A 19,384-nucleotide genomic window follows, 5' to 3' on the forward strand; every position below is an offset into this window, starting at 1 on the left:
CAAAATCAAGTAAGGCCTTATTTTTTAATGGTTTACAGATATTTAGCCAATACTAGAGGGACTATTTAAGGTTGGTCAAACTTAAAATAGAACACATTTTTGAAGTAAAGTATAGACAAATATTTTAAAAATACATCCAAATCAAGTCAAGTGATCATTTTGTGTGAATTGATTTTGTCAGGGGATCTGTGAGCCAAATATTTGAAAACATAAGTGTATTATCATGGCAATGTATGTATATTTTAGAAAAGGTCAAACTAAGAGTGAGTGAGTGAGGTTTTACACTGCTTTTAGCAATATTCCAGCAATATCACGGTGGGGGACACCAGAAATGGGCTTCACACATTGTACCCATGTCGGGAATCGAACCCGGGTCTTCGGCGTGACAAGCAAACGCTTTAACCACTAGGCTACCCGACCGCCCCTCAAACAAAGAACATCAAAGACAATAGATACTGTGCAACAATGAAATCTCATATGGCGCTTTCCTTCATGGCAGTGAAAGCTAACCTATTTATATACATGAGTTTTTCTACTCATACAACATCAATAAACTTTGAATACGAATAACAAAAGCGAACATCCTTGGATCCAAAAATATGCAACATTCCCCAACTGACATTTTATTTGTTTACCATTATTACTATATGTATGGTTGCTGTTGTCCACAACACTCAAAATTCAACCTCCATGACAGTGGCCTCAATATAATCATTTCTGAACTGGACAAACCAGTGACTGATATTATGAGCCACTGTTGGGGTATGAAGACACAAAATGAACCAAGTCACTGGTCTGACAACCCGATCCATCAAGTTGCCTGTATGACAAGCATAGGCTGCATGGGGCCTGTTCTTACCCGGAATCCCCATGGGGACGATAAATAACGATAAATAGAGGAGTCACAGAGTATCGCACAAAAAATCCCCTTCTTCGTCCCCCCTTCCCCCCCCCAGGTAAGAAAGACTATAAACATGGTATACCATACGTACAGGTGGGTTAAAGACTATAATGAAAGTGAAACAAATGTGAAAGAATGCGAAGTGCTGACTGTTTCTAATTGGTGACAAAAATTATATTTAATGCCAATACAATACCTGAGCACATTTTAAAATCCTACAAAATGTCTGTCAACATATCAAAGGTTATGATGATTGATGAGTGAGTGAGTGAGTGAGTATGGTTTTACGCCGCTTTTAGCAATATTCCAGCAATATAACGGCAGGGGACACCAGAAATGGGCTTCACACATTGTACCCATGTCGGGAATCGAACCCGGGTCTTCGGCGAGACGAGCGGACGCTTTAACCACGAGGCTACCCGACCGCCCCGATGTGGTAGGAAAATGAGGCATGTCTTGATGGAAACCCAGAGAATGTGTTTGGTGCAGACAAACCAAGGATCATAATCTGGTAGAAAAGGTGGATTCAAACCCATGATCATAGAATCATGGGACCCTAAGCGACGCAATACATCACAGTGTATTTAGACCATTGGACCACACATGCCCTGGGGATCACCGGGGTGCTCTTTTCTGAATATAATGTCAGCCCACCTCACACCCTTCCTTTTCATACAACTCACTCCAACACTACACAGTTTGAAAATCAAGACAATCTGCTGTGCAAATCACCTCCCCCGCCCCCAATGTGGCTAGCACAACCCCTACCCTCTGGCCAGACTACCTGTCAATACAGTCGTACTGTCTTGCCTCTTCGCACTAATCATCCCTGATCTCCCATCTACTTGGACCACAGTTTTGTTTCCAATATGTTTTCTATCCCTCTTAGCATTACATCCACCCTGAATCCCACCCATCCACCTTCTCTCAAACGAGTTTAATTTTATTCTCATTTTATTCAGACACAAAATGAAGCTGTGGTGGGTCCTGTGTATTTATAGTAATAGAATGGAGAAATTCTACTGAGGATGCACAATAGTCACTGTTGACAAAGCTGAGAACTGTGATGGGGTCCTACAGTCAAGACATGACATACATCAGTCTGACTGTAGGGTTCTGTCTTGACTGTAGGACCCCAATAGTCACTGTTGACACAGCCAGGAGTCGTGATGGGGTCCTACAGTCAAGACATGACATACATCAGTCTGACAGCAGGGTCATGTCTTGACTGTAGGACCCCATCGCTGCTCTCAGCTATTGTCGTAATACTGACATCACAAGGACTGTTTTGATTGACATGAAAAAACAATTAATCATTCCATGATTCCATTTGCAACAATGGCAACATCACAAGAAATCATTGAGATTTCAAATATCATGAATATACAACAAATGTGAATGACACTAAACATCAACCTCTTTTTGATCATCTTGATACCTTGCCTTTCAGCTGCAGAGCTCCAGATAAGCTGCGTATCTGCGTAAAATACGCATCAGAAATGGAGAAATACGCAGTAAAATAAAATCCAAGCGTATCTAATCCGCAACGAACATTACAGATACGCTACGAAAATAAAACGTGTGTATCATCAAAATGTTGTGAAGTAACCCTGCGTATTCGATTAGCAAATCAGCAACTTATTTTGAAATCATAAATGGGCATTCCGTCAACCTTGCCGAACTCCACGATGACAGTTACATCATGATCATTTGCCATCACACTTTCTTGTGGAAGTATCGTGGTATTTTTTAGTCCTAAAATCTCTCGAACCCACACGACACCAGTTTGCAGGGACCAGATGAATAGTGTCTATAAATATTTAACTTAAATACCCACATGCGTAAAAACTAGTTGGTAACAGAAATTTGAATACCCAGATAGAATTACTGATACCCAATGATTTTAAAATGCATGGGTAAAATACCCACAACACCAAAAGCTTATCTGGGGCTCTGCAGCTGGTTTGTGACTCTTCGTGAAAACAAGTTTATACACCAAGTTGTACACATGACAGGGCCGTAGCCACACTGTGTCACAACGGGAAACATAGAGTGATTGCAGGTCATGACACATGATGTGACACAGAACAAATGAATACTCTGGTCTTACAAAGAAACAAATCCTGCATCCAATATGCACAAAAATGAAAATAGATGCACAAAAAAATGCAAAGTGCATCCACTGGGATGCAGACAATTGTTATGTATTGAATGTTGCTATTTATTCATTTGGTACCATTTTAAATACATTCCCATATGTCCTGGTAATCATTTAAAAACTACAATACACAGCATAGGTAGATCCAGCCCCCCCCCCCCCCCCCCCCCTTTTGAAAACAAAATGTTGTATGTTGGAGGTAGTAAAATTATCTGAAAGAGGATTTTGAGATTTTGGACCCTTCCCTCTTTAAAAATGCTGGATCCGTCCTGGCACAGTTGAATAAGATCTAACATGGACACTAGGGGGAACTTCATATATATTTTTAACTTATAGCCCCTGAGCAAGCGAAATCTTACGTCACCTGGTGGAAGAGTAATGTATTCAATTTTTCACATTCTCTGGGAACCACATTCTGAAGCTTTGGACCTCCATTTTTCAAAACTTGAGACCCATATTGCGTAAGGCTTTGAGTCAGCTTGACCCCCAAAATAAATAACTCAGGTGGAGACCTGATCAAAACATGAAGAAGACTTACCATATATAAAGCAACAATGGTTTGAAAACTATACTATGCTTACAGTAAATTTTCCTACCAAAGAAGTGTTCATATTGATTCATGACCTTCACAATAAGACACAGATTTTGTGTCAGAAAGTATCACAATGCACCAATATATCACTGAATCGTTAGTGGGTTTTTAAAGCGTTCTCAAAAACCAAAATACGAGGCATTGGTGTCTCCTTGGACAGTGTCATTGACCCCTGTAGCTGAGGAACCTGGGACATCGTCTTGGTCAACCGAGGAATGGGAGCTGTTCTGTTCATCATGTTCATCATGTTCATCATGTTCATCTTGCTCGTCCTGTTCATCTTGTTCATCTTGTTCGTCCTGGTCTTCACTGTCACTTTTCAGTTTCTTCTTCATCTTCTTTCTCCCCTTCCTCCCCGGCTTCATCAGATGGCGAAAGGCGGGAATACCTGGCACAGCATTGTATGTGGCCTTCTCTTTCTCCTCCACCATATCAGGGTGGCGCTTCTTCATGTGCCAGTTCAATGAAGACTTCTGTCGACATCTATAATCACAGAAGTTGCACTGTACTGGCTTTGAATCTGAATGAATTCTCAAATGAACATAGAGGTGTTTCTTGGCCATGAACCCTTTTCCGCACTGTTCGCACTTGTATTTCCTTATTTTGTAATGAGATATGTTCATGTGAATATCAAGTTCAGTCTTCTTCTTTGATCTAACGTTACAACCTTCGAAAGGGCATGGAAATGACCTTTTCCCAAGATGCACTCTGTCGTAGTGAAGATCAACAAGTCTTGACAACACTGACTTGTATTTACAGCCTTCAAACTTGCAGTAGATGTACAACCCAGCATGCTTCTTCATATGGTTTCGGAAAGATGTTTTACTCCCGGAAAGGTAGTTACAAATTGGGCACTTGAGGTCTCCTTCTCTTGCAATGTTGGTTATCCCATGAGCCTCTTCCATGTGGTTTCCCGCTGAGTCCCACACTGTGAACGTCATCCCACAGATGTGGCACACACAGTTGTCAAACCGACTTGCACTGGATTCGTACGGATTGTGCACAGCTTTCACATGCCGCTGTAGTTTAGTAATCAGTGGGGTACTAAATGTACACCTTGTACAATACAGAACTTCCCCATGAGCAGTTTTGCGATGTTCTCGAAAGTCCCCAATGGTACCAAAGGTCCTACTGCAAACACTGCATCTGTAAGGGTGATGGATATCCATGTGCGCAACTGCCTTTTCTTTATCAGGGAGAACCTCCTTGCAGTTCTTACACAAATACTCTGTCTCCGACTTCTCCTCAATGATGAGGCTATACAAAGTCTCAGTATCAAATTCCATGGCACCGATTCTGAAAGTTGATGATGTCTCGATCTCCTTCTTTGCAGGCTTTTCCTTCACTTCTTTTGGAGTCTTCTCAAAAGTCGGACTTGGTTGTCTGTGTTGCAAGTCCTCATCCTGACCTAAAATGATACCACCTTCAACAGTATCCATGGTATCACAAACTGGAATTCCAATGGCTGGTCTAGTGTCAATATGAGTAAACTTTCGGACCAGATCATCGGAAAATGTCACTCTGATCCCGGGGCTGTCCTCTTCTTCAGAGTCAGTATTCAAAGCACTATTACTGTAGGACTCATGAGACACCTCGGGGATTTTCTCAGTAGTTCCAGCTTGTTCTTCAGAACATCCTTCACTTGATGGCCTCCAAGAATTTCTTCCACTTTTCACACTGACTACTTGAGGAGCCATACATGTTTTCTTTTGATCATCAGCACTGAAGTCAAATCTAGAGACTGTCGTATGATCAGAGGATGAATCCATCGCACTTATTGACTTTAAATAGTTCTGAAAGATGTTGGTAATTTCATGCTTAGACACAGCTGATGCTAGTTGTGAAGCTATGGCTGAGGTGTACGGTACTTTCCCATAATAACTTGCAGTGAAGGGGTATTGATCATCACAGAGCATATTGTGGATATCTGCCTGTCTGTTTGAACCTTCAGTCTGGACTTTATCACAAATACCTTTTGACAATGACATGCCTATAACTGTTTGTGTCACTGTAGGTTGAGCATTGGTCTGGAGAGTTGAGACATTCATAGGGATTGATTGTCCAGGAACCTCTAAAATTATTGGAGGTTGGGAATTTGAGTTTATAACACTCCCAGAGAGTGAAGACTTTGGAACATGGGAGGTCATTTGCAGACTAGTCCCTTGTGCAGAATTTCTTAACAAAACACTCTTCCCAAAAGCTGTCATTTGCCCACTGGAGTTCAAAAGCAAAATGTTTCCCACAGGCTGCTTCTTGACAACAGTGGACATCTTTGGACTTTCAGGTTTGTTCTGAACTGACGGCATGGTCACTGAGAGTGCAGGATCGCCAAACAGACCTGTTGATTGCTGGATTAATACTTCTGACTGTTTATTGGAATTTCTTGTTTTTTTTATGCTCATCTTTGTGCCCTTATTTGACGAGGGCTTGCTGCTTGTGGGTGTGACATACCTGTCCTGTGATTGATCAGTAATGTAGTAATCTGCTCCAAATACATTCAGGTCAGTGTCTTTTTCCATAGCACAGTAATGAGGACACCAGGCAACACTATCAAAGTCACATTTTCAAGATAACAACTTACTGTTCTTTATAAATATCATTTCTGGAGACACATACTGGGCATGTGCTTCACACAAAACTGACTGATTCATTATTTTCAGAATAAATGCATTTTGTATTAGCTTGGTGCAACCATATTTTCATCAGTATCCTGTATGATGTATTTTCACAAATGGTTGCACAGTCATTCTGTTTCATTGTTTACCTTTGAACAACAAGGCAAACAATCTCTCACATCACTTGGGCCTGAATATTTGGGCACAGGATATCATCTGAAATGAAATGAAAAAAAACAACTTAGAAAATGAACTATCTAAAACCATAAAATAAATGAGTGAGTTTTACACCGCTTGCAATATTCCAGCAATATCGCGGCGGGGGACACCAGAAATTGGCTTCACACATTGTACCCATGTCAGGAATCGAACCTGGGTCTTCGGCGTGACAAGCAAACGCTTTAACCACTAGGCTACCCGACCACCCCCAAAACCATTAAGAGTGTTAGTGGGTTACACTTCAGCATTATTCCAGCTGTATTTCCTGATAGGATTGATGAACCCATGTTGGGAATCCTACAGGAATGATGACCCATCAGGAAGAAGTGATTCAGTGAATTTGGTTTCAGCGATTGTAAACATTGAAGATAATCAAACATTTTCAAAATAAAGTCAGCTCCAACCATAGCAATGGACATGTATTAAATAATTAAATTTGAACAATGTTTCTCTGTGAGGGAGTGAGGGAAAGTTGTTTGACTCTGATAAGGCTAACCTGCAGCAGGCATGAGAAATGATCAGCCAAATCAGTGATCAGTGTTGGGAAGCTCCTCTAACCCAGGTCCTGTACAGTTTTACAGTATTGTCTCACAATAATCATCCTGTTGTTGCCAGGGTCAACTGTTAACATGACCAACAGCAGGGATTTATGTATAGGAAAAAGCACCCCTCTGTAATTTTGGTATAAATGGGTTTAACGCCGCTTTGAACAGTATTCCAGTTATATCACGGCGTGTCAGCTGAATGTGGGGGGAAAACCCGAAGCGATGCAGGTCACAGATGTTTACCACTTTGGTGAAACCCATGAGCACTGGTATGGTGCTGACAAACTCAGAAACATCATCGGCGCAAACCGGGATTCGAACCCATAATCACATGTTTCTGGCATGCCCAAGGGACACAACTCTGCACAGCGAATCACAGTGCCTGAGACGACTGGGCCATCTAATCCCCCAAAACACCTGTGGGGAGACAGGGCTCAAAATAGCAATATATAACATGTACCGGTGCAATCTATTATTGAAAAATGCAACCTAACATGTATGTCCATATTTTTTTATTTTTTTACTTCTAACTAACCACTTCTTGACCATCAATCTTGCATTCAATAAATTTATCTGAACCTAAGGACAAAAGCCTGTTCCTCTACATAGGTCTGAGGTCCTGTTATCAGTGAAATACAAGTCACCTCTACAAGGCCATAGCATTAGTTATTACTAAAAAACATGACTTGGGAACCTTTAATTCCAATTTTTCTGTATTGTTTTGCTTTTTTATTTAGCAAGAAAGTAAATCTATAAATGTAAGCTTGAATCCTATGTCCTAGGTGACCTGTTGTGGCTACACCCCCTTTGTGCCTCGATGTATGAAGAAGTCCACAGGCCATGGTGACCACAGCTATGTTAACCAAGTGGGTGTGTATAGGTGCTTGTACTAGTCCAGACTAGTGCTAATCCACTGATATACCGCTCTATGCACTAGATGCCTCTGTACATTTTACAGCTAGTCTTACTGTCAGAATCTGTGAATTTTTATTTATCATGACATCCACGTTTCCATGGTGAAAACATAATTATTATTAACACGATGAGAATATCAGGCACCTATCCTGGAAATTAAGTTTTGATGCAAGTTGATTGAGATGAAATGTGCTTTTCTGCCAAATAAAAAAAATACATATTGATGTCCATAAAAAACACAGGCTTTAGAACTGAAATGAAGTTCTAATCTTAGCTTTTGTACACTTTGCACTGCACTTCGTCATGTTTCATGATGTTCATTGATGCTCAATAAATATTAGGAAACTACCATATTTACTCTTTTAGACACCCCATCGTCTATAAATTTCCTCATCCCAAATTCTACAATCACACGAAAGGTACATAAAATTTGCAGGGAACAGTCATTGTAAATCACCAACACATCACAGTATAAAATAGGTAACTGTTATGTTAGGCATTCATTAATTTCATCACAGTGTGTGGGAGGAAAGACTGAAGTGATGCAGATCTCAGACATTTACCACTTTGGTGAAAACCCACAAGCACAGGTATGGTGCAGAGCACTGCAGACAAACCAAGAAATAAAATCATGCAAGCTTGGATTCAAACCCACAAACAAAGGAATCTGGCGAGTCGGAGACACTACACTGCACCGCAATAGTGGTTCCTTAGACAACTGAGCCACCAGTGCCCCACAGCTTGTTTTAACAACCTATAAGCTCACCTACCATGTGTAGTATTTGTCTGCCTATTCAAATTACTATATTTGGTGCGGTCCAACAATATCTGATTATCCTAATTACACAATTACTATAACTCTCTTTCATAAAGGGCACTTATTACAATGTCTAGACCTAAACTATCAATGGGGTAACATGAGAGTGGAGTGCCATTGAACCAGCTATTTATTATATGAAACAAAAGTGAAGACAAGTTTGAAAACTATCCCTGCATATAATATAAAGCATCTAAAAGTCTGTTTCACATTTAACCAATGAAACATGAGAAGACATGTGCAGTGTATTAAGCAATTATTCTGTCTCGCTTGTCAGTTAGTTTACACCAGAACTGATCCCGACAGAATGAATTTGGCACACTCATAATATACACACACAAATATGAATTTATTTCAGAAATAATGCAATTCATAATAAGGTCATATGACGGATGGTGGGTAGTTTATGTCCGCTTCTAACAGTTTAGCTCTACCTCAGTTTGACCAAAGATGGCAACTAGACTCTATTTCCATTATTCCGATAGATGCAAAAGCCGATATTCCAAATGAGCGTTCTAAAACTCTAAAATCTTGCTCAGGCGGACGTTTCTATTTCACTTGCACCATGCACGCTGAAGGCAGTGAAGCTGTCTGCAAGTCTGAAAATCTTGAATTCAAGATAATGTCACTCGGCTTGTGGCATCCAACAAAACATTCGCGTTTGAAAAGAAAAAGCTTGCATAAATGCAAAAAGAAAATTATCTACCTGCAGCTTTCGCGATTCCTGTAACTGTTGCGTCCCAATGTTTGCACTGGCGATCGAACTTTCGAAAGATTTATTTTATCCAACAAAAGCATTAAAGACTCTTTCGTGTTTCAAGGAAGATAACTCTAAATTAAGTGCTATTCGGTAATCGGTATACCACTAGTGATAAAACTTGTCTCGCGAAACATCCCCAGACAAGTATATCGATATATTACATATTACCGTTGAGATAACATTAATGGCGCGATTTAATTAAAAATATGATAATTCAAAATACATGTCCACCGAATAATGTCCTAAATCAGCAACAAAAATATTTAAATAACAGTCTATTTATATTTTGCTTGAGATACCACTATATATCATGAGGGGCAGATGCCAGCTTCTTATTGATTCAAGTGTTCGCTGGTGTACTTTGTCGTGATATTGCTAAAAGGCGAAAAACTCACTGATAACCCATACTGGTAGAAAGGTATGTTCATTCAATAAATTAATTTAACATCAAACACATTCTTGATTGGATAGTATAGAGACAGAACTTGCTTGTAATGAAGCTTTTACAGTAATGCAGACAAATATATCAGTAGCATTGGTATGGTGAAGTGAGGCGAAACGGGATTTAACGATGAGTCCAAGACGCATGCGTGCGTGCGTGCTTGAGTGAGTGAGTGAGTGTGCTTGTACTTATGCCGGTTTTTAGTGCTAGCCGAGTGAGTGAGTGTGCTTGTAGTAGTGCCGGTTTTTAGTGCTAGCCGAGTGAGTGAGTGTGCTTGTACTTATGCCGGTTTTTAGTGCTAGCCGAGTGAGTGAGTGTGCTTGTAGTAGTGCCGGTTTTTAGTGCTAGCCGAGTGAGTGAGTGTGCTTGTACTTATGCCGGTTTTTAGTGCTAGCCGAGTGAGTGAGTGTGCTTGTACTTATGCCGGTTTTTAGTGCTAGCCGAGTGAGTGAGTGTGCTTGTAGTAGTGCCGGTTTTTAGTGCTAGCCGAGTGAGTGAGTGTGCTTGTACTTATGCCGGTTTTTAGTGCTAGCCGAGTGAGTGAGTGTGCTTGTACTTATGCAGGTTTTTAGTGCTAGCCGAGTGAGTGAGTGTGCTTGTAGTAGTGCCGGTTTTTAGTGCTAGCCGAGTGAGTGAGTGTGCTTGTACTTATGCCGGTTTTTAGTGCTAGCCGAGTGAGTGAGTGTGCTTGTACTTATGCAGGTTTTTAGTGCTAGCCGAGTGAGTGAGTGTGCTTGTACTTATGCCGGTTTTTAGTGCTAGCCGAGTGAGTGAGTGTGCTTGTAGTAGTGCCGGTTTTTAGTGCTAGCCGAGTGAGTGAGTGTGCTTGTACTTATGCCGGTTTTTAGTGCTAGCCGAGTGAGTGAGTGTGCTTGTACTTATGCCGGTTTTTAGTGCTAGCCGAGTGAGTGAGTGTGCTTGTAGTAGTGCCGGTTTTTAGTGCTAGCCGAGTGAGTGAGTGTGCTTGTACTTATGCCGGTTTTTAGTGCTAGCCGAGTGAGTGAGTGTGCTTGTACTTATGCAGGTTTTTAGTGCTAGCCGAGTGAGTGAGTGTGCTTGTAGTAGTGCCGGTTTTTAGTGCTAGCCGAGTGAGTGAGTGTGCTTGTACTAATGCCGGTTTTTAGTGCTAGCCGAGTGAGTGAGTGTGCTTGTACTTATGCAGGTTTTTAGTGCTAGCCGAGTGAGTGAGTGTGCTTGTAGTAGTGCCGGTTTTTAGTGCTAGCCGAGTGAGTGAGTGTGCTTGTACTTATGCCGGTTTTTAGTGCTAGCCGAGTGAGTGAGTGTGCTTGTAGTAGTGCCGGTTTTTAGTGCTATCCGAGTGAGTGAGTGTGCTTGTAGTAGTGCCGGTTTTTAGTGCTAGCCGAGTGAGTGAGTGTGCTTGTACTTATGCCGGTTTTTAGTGCTAGCCGAGTGAGTGAGTGTGCTTGTAGTAGTGCCGGTTTTTAGTGCTAGCCGAGTGAGTGAGTGTGCTTGTACTTATGCCGGTTTTTAGTGCTAGCCGAGTGAGTGAGTGTGCTTGTAGTAGTGCCGGTTTTTAGTGCTAGCCGAGTGAGTGAGTGTGCTTGTAGTAGTGCCGGTTTTTAGTGCTAGCGGAGTGAGTGAGTGTGCTTGTACTTATGCCGGTTTTTAGTGCTAGCCGAGTGAGTGAGTGTGCTTGTAGTAGTGCCGGTTTTTAGTGCTAGCCGAGTAAGTGAGTGTGCTTGTACTTATGCCGGTTTTTAGTGCTAGCCGAGTGAGTGAGTGTGCTTGTAGTAGTGCCGGTTTTTAGTGCTAGCCGAGTGAGTGAGTGTGCTTGTAGTAGTGCCGGTTTTTAGTGCTAGCCGAGTGAGTGAGTGTGCTTGTACTTATGCCGGTTTTTAGTGCTAGCCGAGTGAGTGAGTGTGCTTGTACTTATGCCGGTTTTTAGTGCTAGCCGAGTGAGTGAGTGTGCTTGTACTTATGCCGGTTTTTAGTGCTAGCTGAGTGAGTGAGTGTGCTTGTAGTAGTGCCGGTTTTTAGTGCTAGCGGAGTGAGTGAGTGTGCTTGTACGTATGCCGGTTTTTAGTGCTAGCCGAGTGAGTGAGTGTGCTTGTAGTAGTGCCGGTTTTTAGTGCTAGCCCGCTGAGATACAAAGCCGCTCCTTCACATGGATACCCTTCTCCGACACAGAAAACTGAATCTGAGCCGACCATTCCTTTTCATGTGAGTTATATGCAGGCAGAATAACAACACGCACCGTCTTTTGGAACGACGCGGCCAGGGATTAAACCACCGAACTTCCGCTCGCAGAGGAGACTCTCTATTCACTGGGCCATGGAGGCGGTCGTACAATCAGTATAAATAAGCAGGGTAAAACAACGCCGCTCATCCGTTCGTGAGTGAGTGAGTTGGGTTTAACGCCGCTTTTAACAGTATTACAGTCATTTCGCGGCGTGTCAGCTTAATGTGGGAGGAAAACCCGAAGTGATGCAGGTCTCAGACAATTACCACTTCGGTGAAAACCACGAGAACTGGTATGGTGCTGACAAACCTAGAAACATAATCGGGGCGAACCGGGATTCGAACCTACAATCATAGGTTTCTGGCGGGGGAAAGGAACGCAACTCTGTACAGCGAATCGAGGCGCATCAGACGACTGGGCCACCCGTGCCCCCTTATCCGATAGTCCCGAGGTGAGTGAACATTTGGACTACTGGGGACTACTTGGATTATATGACCAAATCTAGTTGAGTTCCGAAGTCCACTGGTTTGAGGGTGGTCGGGTAGCCTTGTGGTTTAAGCGTTCGCTCGTCACGCCGAAGACCCGGGTTCGATTCCCGACATGGGTACAATTTGTGAAGCCCATTTCTGGTGTCCCCCGCCGTGATATTGCTGGAATATTGCTAAAAGCGGCGTAAAACCAAACTCACTCACTCACTCCACTGGTCTGAAATAAACTGTGGAATGGTTGTGCTTAACTCATGGTGTCTACCTCAACTCATGGTGTCTACCTCGATGTTGACTTATTATTAAAAACTTGAGAACTCATTGGTGATATCAGGTTCAGCACGTGCATATATGAAATGAAAACAACATATTTTTTAACAACTATTCATTTAATTTTATTCAACATCTGTATTTTTCGACTTAAATCTATTATAAATCAAATGGTAAACATTGTAAACAGCAGTAACAAAGTTGTAAATATATTTTTGTATAGGTAAATGTAAAGTTTTCCCAAACGTTCCATTATAAAAAGTACTCAGGAACAGAACAAGTCCATACAGTAGAACCCCGCTTATCCGGGCACTTGCGCTTTTCAAGGAATGGTCCTGATAAACGAATATAATGTTTTCGTTTTGCATTAATCTTGTCCGGTGTGCGGGGTTCCGGATAAGTGGAATCCGGACAAGCGGTGTTCCAATATGCATCGGAAATTTTAAATTATTTTTTGGTTTACTTTTTAAAACTTTTCCCGTCTGCGGGGTTTCAGGCTAAGCTGGATTCGGGCAAGCGGGGTTCCACCGTGTATGATAAATATATGCAAGCACCTTGCAAAATAGTTTTGCGCTCAACAGGTATTGGTCTCATGCATAACCAACACAGATTTTTATAAATAACTCACATATGTGCATTGATAAACAAACAGCACCATAATACACCGGGAATCCAAATATAGACAAAATGTATGTAAATCTTGCTCCTTCGCCATCTCTGGGCGTGAGTGCATCCGCCTTGCTGTGCACCCAATCGGGGACGTGGCGCCATTCCAAACAAGCATTCAACAGATACATTACTGCCCTCTGTTTCAAAGGGTTTTTATGTGCATCATTGGTCGGTACAGCGTTAACAGACGAGGAGAGACTTGGAAATTAAATTTCAGCCTTGTTGTTCGGAGGTACGGAGATTTTACCTGTAGGAGTGGGGGATGAGTAGACAAGGGAGACTGTCCAAAGATGGACTGATTGACGGACGGATGGATGGATGGATGGATTGATGGATATACAGAATGGATGAAAAGAAACGATTCGGATGTTTGACGGAAGCCGTTAGTGATATGCGCATAAGGTTTGACTTTATGTCTGCCGACTATACGTTGTTGAAAGGTTGACGTCAGATATATATATTGAAAATGTTCATTATAAATTCATCCATCCATGTTTACTAGTCCGATCCATCTTTAATCACGAGACACCCTTGTCCCCTGCAGATCCCGAGACTTGCGACCAATATCCTGCACACCCTGGCGGGGAAGCCGAAGACTATCCACAGAAGTCGCACCACGGATTGGTGGTAAGGCCAGTGGAATTCTGCTCTGTCGTCTGCTGGGAGCATTTCTCCGTGGACATGTTGGAGGAGTTGGGACCATTGTCCCGAGTTGTGGCAGATGAACCGGAGATTTGCTTTGTTTCTTCTCATGTGATTCAACTGTCGTCTGCTTGTGAGGTGTGACCGTTTTGTTGTTCTCTGTGATAGGCGGCAGATGAGGCCGATCCGCCCTGGACCTGCCAGTGTATGGGCGTCGTCTGGCTGATCCCGCCCGGCCATTGTCGGGAGCTGTGGGAGGTCTTGGAGCTATTGCCTCTCTCACGTTCTCAACATCCGGAAATTCCTCATCCTCAATCTCTTCCCCTTCCATGTTCTTCCAGGTTTTCCTCAGAAAATTGTTGTCCAGAACAGTCTGGAAATAAGAGGCCCTCAGTCGCTTGTTTTCATCTTGGAGGGAATGCAACCTGTCAATGACCTTCTTCAGTGGCTTGTATTTGTCCAGACGCGTCTTCAGTCCCAGAATCTTCTCCTGGTTTTTGTCCCAGTTCCACTTGTAGTTGTCGTATTCTACGTGGTAGAATTCGGCGTTCTTCTCAATCCGGGCATTTCTTCTCTGCATCACACGGAGTTGTCTTCCCACCTGTTCCATCTCCTTTTTGTAGTCCGCCGCGAGACTCTGAAGGTGCTTCATGAAGCTGTAAGAGCAGACGTGGATGTTTTCATCAGATTTGTTGGCAACGTGAAGACAGGTCTTAATTTTTTCTGGTTATTGCTCAATGAAAAGAATAAACATTTAATAATCAACAGACATGTGGGTAACGTAAGATAAGTCTTAATTATTGTTTTATTGTTGCTCAGTGAAACAAATGAACTATGGATTTTTTACGACCGAATGTGACATCCAAAACTTAACGTGACACATTAACATGGTTTTGTAGGTTTTAATGAAACATTATATTAACGAAAATAAACTGTTTCTAAATTTATACGCTTAATTTTTTATTTTGATAAAATATAATATGTATTGATTTCAAACTAATGTATAACACACAGATTGAATATTCTGAATATGACACAGAATTAACGTTTAATGGTCGTTCTGTCTGCCAATCTCTATGTAATACTGCCTACGATGCCTACCATTCCTCTTCGCTGAGTTTTGGGTTTTCTGGTCTCTTTGGACTTGCGTTGAAAGCACCAGCTTGAAACAAAACAATGACCAGTGAAATAAATTAGAGAATTACATTAACTAGACACATGTACTAGAGTATTTTTAATGAAGAACACGCAGTTTGAAAATATCTCCTGTATGTTTCTTTTAAAAAAAAGTATCGTCTCAACCGTAAGGATATTAGTACCTTTAGTCTCTTTCATGATCGCCGTAATATTGCAACGATTATGTGCTTCTAGTGAGTGAGTGAGTATGGTTTTACACCGCTTTTAGCAATATTCCAGCAATATAACGGCGGGGGACACCAGAAATGGGATTCACACATTGTACCCATGTCGGGAATCGAACCCGGGTCTTAGGCGTCACGAGCGAACGCTTTAACCACTAGGCTACCCGACCGCCCCATATGTGTTTCTAATGCACTCAACCGCTGTTACAGGGCGCACAGAAATTATTTCATCGAAATTTACGCTAAAGCCATAGACAGACCCTTTTAAACTTTATATGAAATTAAGTAAGGATAGGTTCTAACACCGTTATCAAACAAGTGATATATAGAGCAAGGTTGACAATTATATATACAGGTAGGAGGCAATGTTTATACAGTAGAGTAGATATCAGATGTAGTTATACTGGAGTGGAGAGGCCTGTTATGTACACAAATTCGTAGAACAGACATTACCGGCGAAGTCAGTAACATAAAAATTAAAAAAACCTACAAAAAGCCATCGATATCCAAAGACTACAAACGTCGATCAACCGTGACCAAGAAATTGTTAACCTTCATGAAGAGATATTCGGAAATGTACCAATTCATAAATGTTGTGATAAAAAAAGAGAACACAATGTTGTGGATAAGCACCATAAAGGAAGGATTTTAAGTGAGTGAGTGAGTATGGATTTACGCCGCTTTTAGCAATATTCCAGCAATATCACAGCGGGGAACACCAGAAATGGTTTCACACATTGTACTCATGTCGGGAATCAAAACCTGATCTTCGGCACGACGAGCGAACGCTTTTACCACGAGGCTACCCGACCACCTCATGAAGGATTTTGAACTGGTACGATTTGTCTTGTACTGCATCTCGTTTTACCTTCAGATGACAGCTGTTCATTTCGAGAGCAAAAATATGAAGACCTTTGAACTGCTTTCTTATATTGTGTTCATTTGTTATATTAGCCGATATTAATCTCTGTACATATATCTTGTAATTCATACACAACATAATGCGGTTATAACGATGACAATACAATGACGTAACAAATAATGCTGAGTAATATCGCTTAGGATTGTAATTGTCACTTCACAATACACCGTAAAAATTGCGTCCATATAATGAGACATTTTAATATATTAATTTCAAAAACATTACTTACCACTGACAGGCGTAGGAGATCGGGACTCTTCGGGCAACTCCGGGATGGGAGACAGAACCTGTGTCCCGGCTCTCATGGCTATTTTGCGAAGCAACCGACCCATCTGAAAAGAACAAGAAGAAATATGAACTATTTTGAACTTGATTAGTAGAAACAAATCAGCGTAGATATGAAAATATATGATAATAGTATGTGTTGAAAGAAAGGAAAGTTTCGAATTAGCGTTGGACCAGTAATCTCCCCGACAGAACTTCAATGATACTATCCCACATTAAAGGTCATTGGCTTCAACATCAGCAAAGTTCTGTCAAATTTGAAGAATCTATCAATAATGTGAAAGCAAAAAACAGACAGGAGACATGAATAATCACTAGTCCGCCTGAAACATCAATGCTTCCGCCGCCATGCTGTATCATACGGATAAAGTACGCCGCAAGCACGAACAGTCACATACCAACAATCATTTATACCTTCTTCAATCAAATTATGGAATGAGTTACCCCCTGAATACAGAAGTGCAACATCATTATCAAATTTTAAACACATGATTAAAACAACCATTACAGCTCCACCTCCATACTTCTCAATCGGCAACCGTAGAGCTAATATTTTACATACACGCCTAAGGCATTCTTGCAGTTCCCTAAATGCAGACCTCTTTAAAGTAAATTTATCTGATACTTTGTCCTGCTCTTGTGGAAACCCATGTGAAAACAACATACACTTTTTCCTTGAATGTCCCAATTACACCATTCCCAGAAATATCATGTTCGCTAACATTATAAAAGCTGGAACTACATGTACAATACAAAATATTCTCTACGGTGATGTAACCTCATCTTCAACAGCGTTCAAAAATATATACTGTCGACTAATAGATTCGAGTAACCCTTTATCATTAATACAGAATATCGCTCTGCGACCATTTATTATTAATTACGCCATCAGTGAATAAACTGCATGCATGTATATGAATACAGTTGTATCTCTGCCTCCTTCTGTAAACATAATGTTTACGGGTATATATACCCTGGTGTATGTGTGTAAATATGTGTATGTATATATATGTATGCATGCGTATTCAAGGGTATATGTGTATGTATGTACATGTAGTGTGTGTAGGTATGCATATGTGTACATGTACATAAGTGTATGTATGATTGTGTAATTATATATGTAGTTTTGCATGTATTTTGGATTAATGTGTACATACAAGTAAACTGTGTCTATAGACAATTCTTATGCATGACTGTCTATGTTATGGAGTCTATGTTTATGTTCTTGTGTAAATATATTTCTCTTTGTTACTTCTCTTTGTAATAAGTGTATATGTATCTGAGTATGTGTATGTATGTATGTATGTATGTATGATTGTGTGTATATATGATTATGTGTATATGTATGTATATGTGTATATATATGTATAATCAATGTCTGTACATATAGAGTAGGGAAAGGGCCACCTAAGTTGGATAACTTTTGCCCAATCCCGTTGACCATATATGTCAATAAAATATGTTTAAAACAAAACAAACAAAACAAGGACTGGTCGGCTCGGGGTCAGTATACTGTGTCTGAGTTGGGTATTCATGTTAAACTGCGGCATGGTATCTCAGTGAGCTAGCACTATAAATCGGCATCAGTCCGGACTAGTACAAGCAGCCACACACACACGTGCATGCACGTCGCTATATAAGTGCAATAATCTTGGACGCGACGTTAAACCCAATTTCACCTCACCTCACCTCACCTCACCAAATGCAGACTGAACAAATAATTCTGTTTTTGGTTTCATCAATTTCTAAGAAATAAAACCTCTTTATATAAAAACTTACCACTGTAAAGTGATGGTGTGTATCCAATAAATATATTTATCCCAGTGTCTTCGGTAATCAGACAAAACGTCGCTGTAGGTACAGAGCTGGCAGCAACGTATCCACGCCACCGCGATCACTAGGGGGTCTGATTGTCGTGACGTCATATCACGTGACGAGTTTGTTGTAGCGGAAGTAGAGTTATCAGTGCGTCTCAGTTGAACATCCCGCGCTGAGAACTTTTCTGTTCAGACTCCAACCGTATGCTTGAGTTGGGAGGTCACCTTATAAAATTACACAGGCCAGTGTATTCTTATTTGTATTCCCAGACCTGTCAACTCGATCTCAAGTATAGGAGTGAGTCTCAATATATTCAACCTAATATGGCTCTAATATCAAGATTAATTAGTCTCAAGCCAAATCCAATTTTGTTTGAAGAAATATATCTTCATCAATGATGCATAAAAGACTCTTCGAGTCCTTGAATACAGTTGAATGAGGTTTGTCACATTTTTCTTTCTGCGTGTCCCTGGACACCGTAAATTAAAACTCAACATGTACGTTTATATGTTCTTCCTCCTTTATGCGATTAGTTTTCTACTAAGAATCAATTTGGCATTGAAAAAAAACATCGCAAAGGACCATTTGTAGTGGGGAGTTGTCTCATATCTCATTATCAGAGCTGGTACAGGCCAAAGTGACGATGGCTTTTTTGTTTCTCCGGTCGCTATTTTAAGACGAAGCCAACCCAGTGAAAAACGTCCCAAACCTCTTTGTGTCGTTTTGTAAGATATGTCGTCGTCATCAGCTGCTGGAAAGACCTTCAAC

General features: G+C 41.1%; 2 protein-coding genes across 2 annotated transcripts; both read right to left on the reverse strand.

Moving 5' to 3' along the window:
* Positions 1-3,230: 3,230 nt before the first annotated feature.
* Positions 3,231-9,583, reverse strand: LOC124139118. The gene is made up of 2 exons (XM_046506144.2): positions 9,469-9,583; positions 3,231-6,482 (listed from the first exon to the last, which is right to left on the reverse strand). Exon 2 carries the CDS (start codon positions 6,168-6,170, stop codon positions 3,771-3,773), a length of 2,400 nt encoding a protein of 799 aa, XP_046362100.2. The 5' UTR covers positions 6,171-6,482; positions 9,469-9,583; the 3' UTR covers positions 3,231-3,770.
* Positions 9,584-14,102: 4,519 nt separating this feature from the next.
* On the reverse strand, positions 14,103-18,693 carry LOC124139171. Its single transcript, XM_048394830.1, has 4 exons — positions 18,578-18,693; positions 16,743-16,845; positions 15,332-15,392; positions 14,103-14,886 (listed from the first exon to the last, which is right to left on the reverse strand). The coding sequence occupies exons 2-4, from the start codon at positions 16,843-16,845 to the stop codon at positions 14,103-14,105; spliced, it is 948 nt and encodes a 315-aa protein (XP_048250787.1). The 5' UTR covers positions 18,578-18,693.
* Positions 18,694-19,384: the final 691 nt, after the last annotated feature.

Source organism: Haliotis rufescens, unplaced genomic scaffold (genome assembly GCF_023055435.1).
Source record: "Haliotis rufescens isolate VD_foot unplaced genomic scaffold, xgHalRufe1.0.p SCAF_13, whole genome shotgun sequence".
Lineage (NCBI taxonomy): Eukaryota > Metazoa > Mollusca > Gastropoda > Lepetellida > Haliotidae > Haliotis > Haliotis rufescens.

Excerpts from the sequence above, each read along its gene's own strand:
- LOC124139118 (XM_046506144.2), bottom strand. The coding sequence starts at position 6,170 with ATGGAAAAAGACACTGACCTGAATGTATTTGGAGCAGATTACTACATT.
- LOC124139171 (XM_048394830.1), bottom strand. The coding sequence starts at position 16,845 with ATGGGTCGGTTGCTTCGCAAAATAGCCATGAGAGCCGGGACACAGGTT. Across the intron at positions 15,393-16,742 it reads ATCTCCTACGCCTGTCAGTG|CTGGTGCTTTCAACGCAAGT; the intron begins GTAAGTAATGTT and ends TTTTGTTTCAAG. Across the intron at positions 14,887-15,331 it reads AAACTCAGCGAAGAGGAATG|CTTCATGAAGCACCTTCAGA; the intron begins GTAGGCATCGTA and ends CTGCTCTTACAG.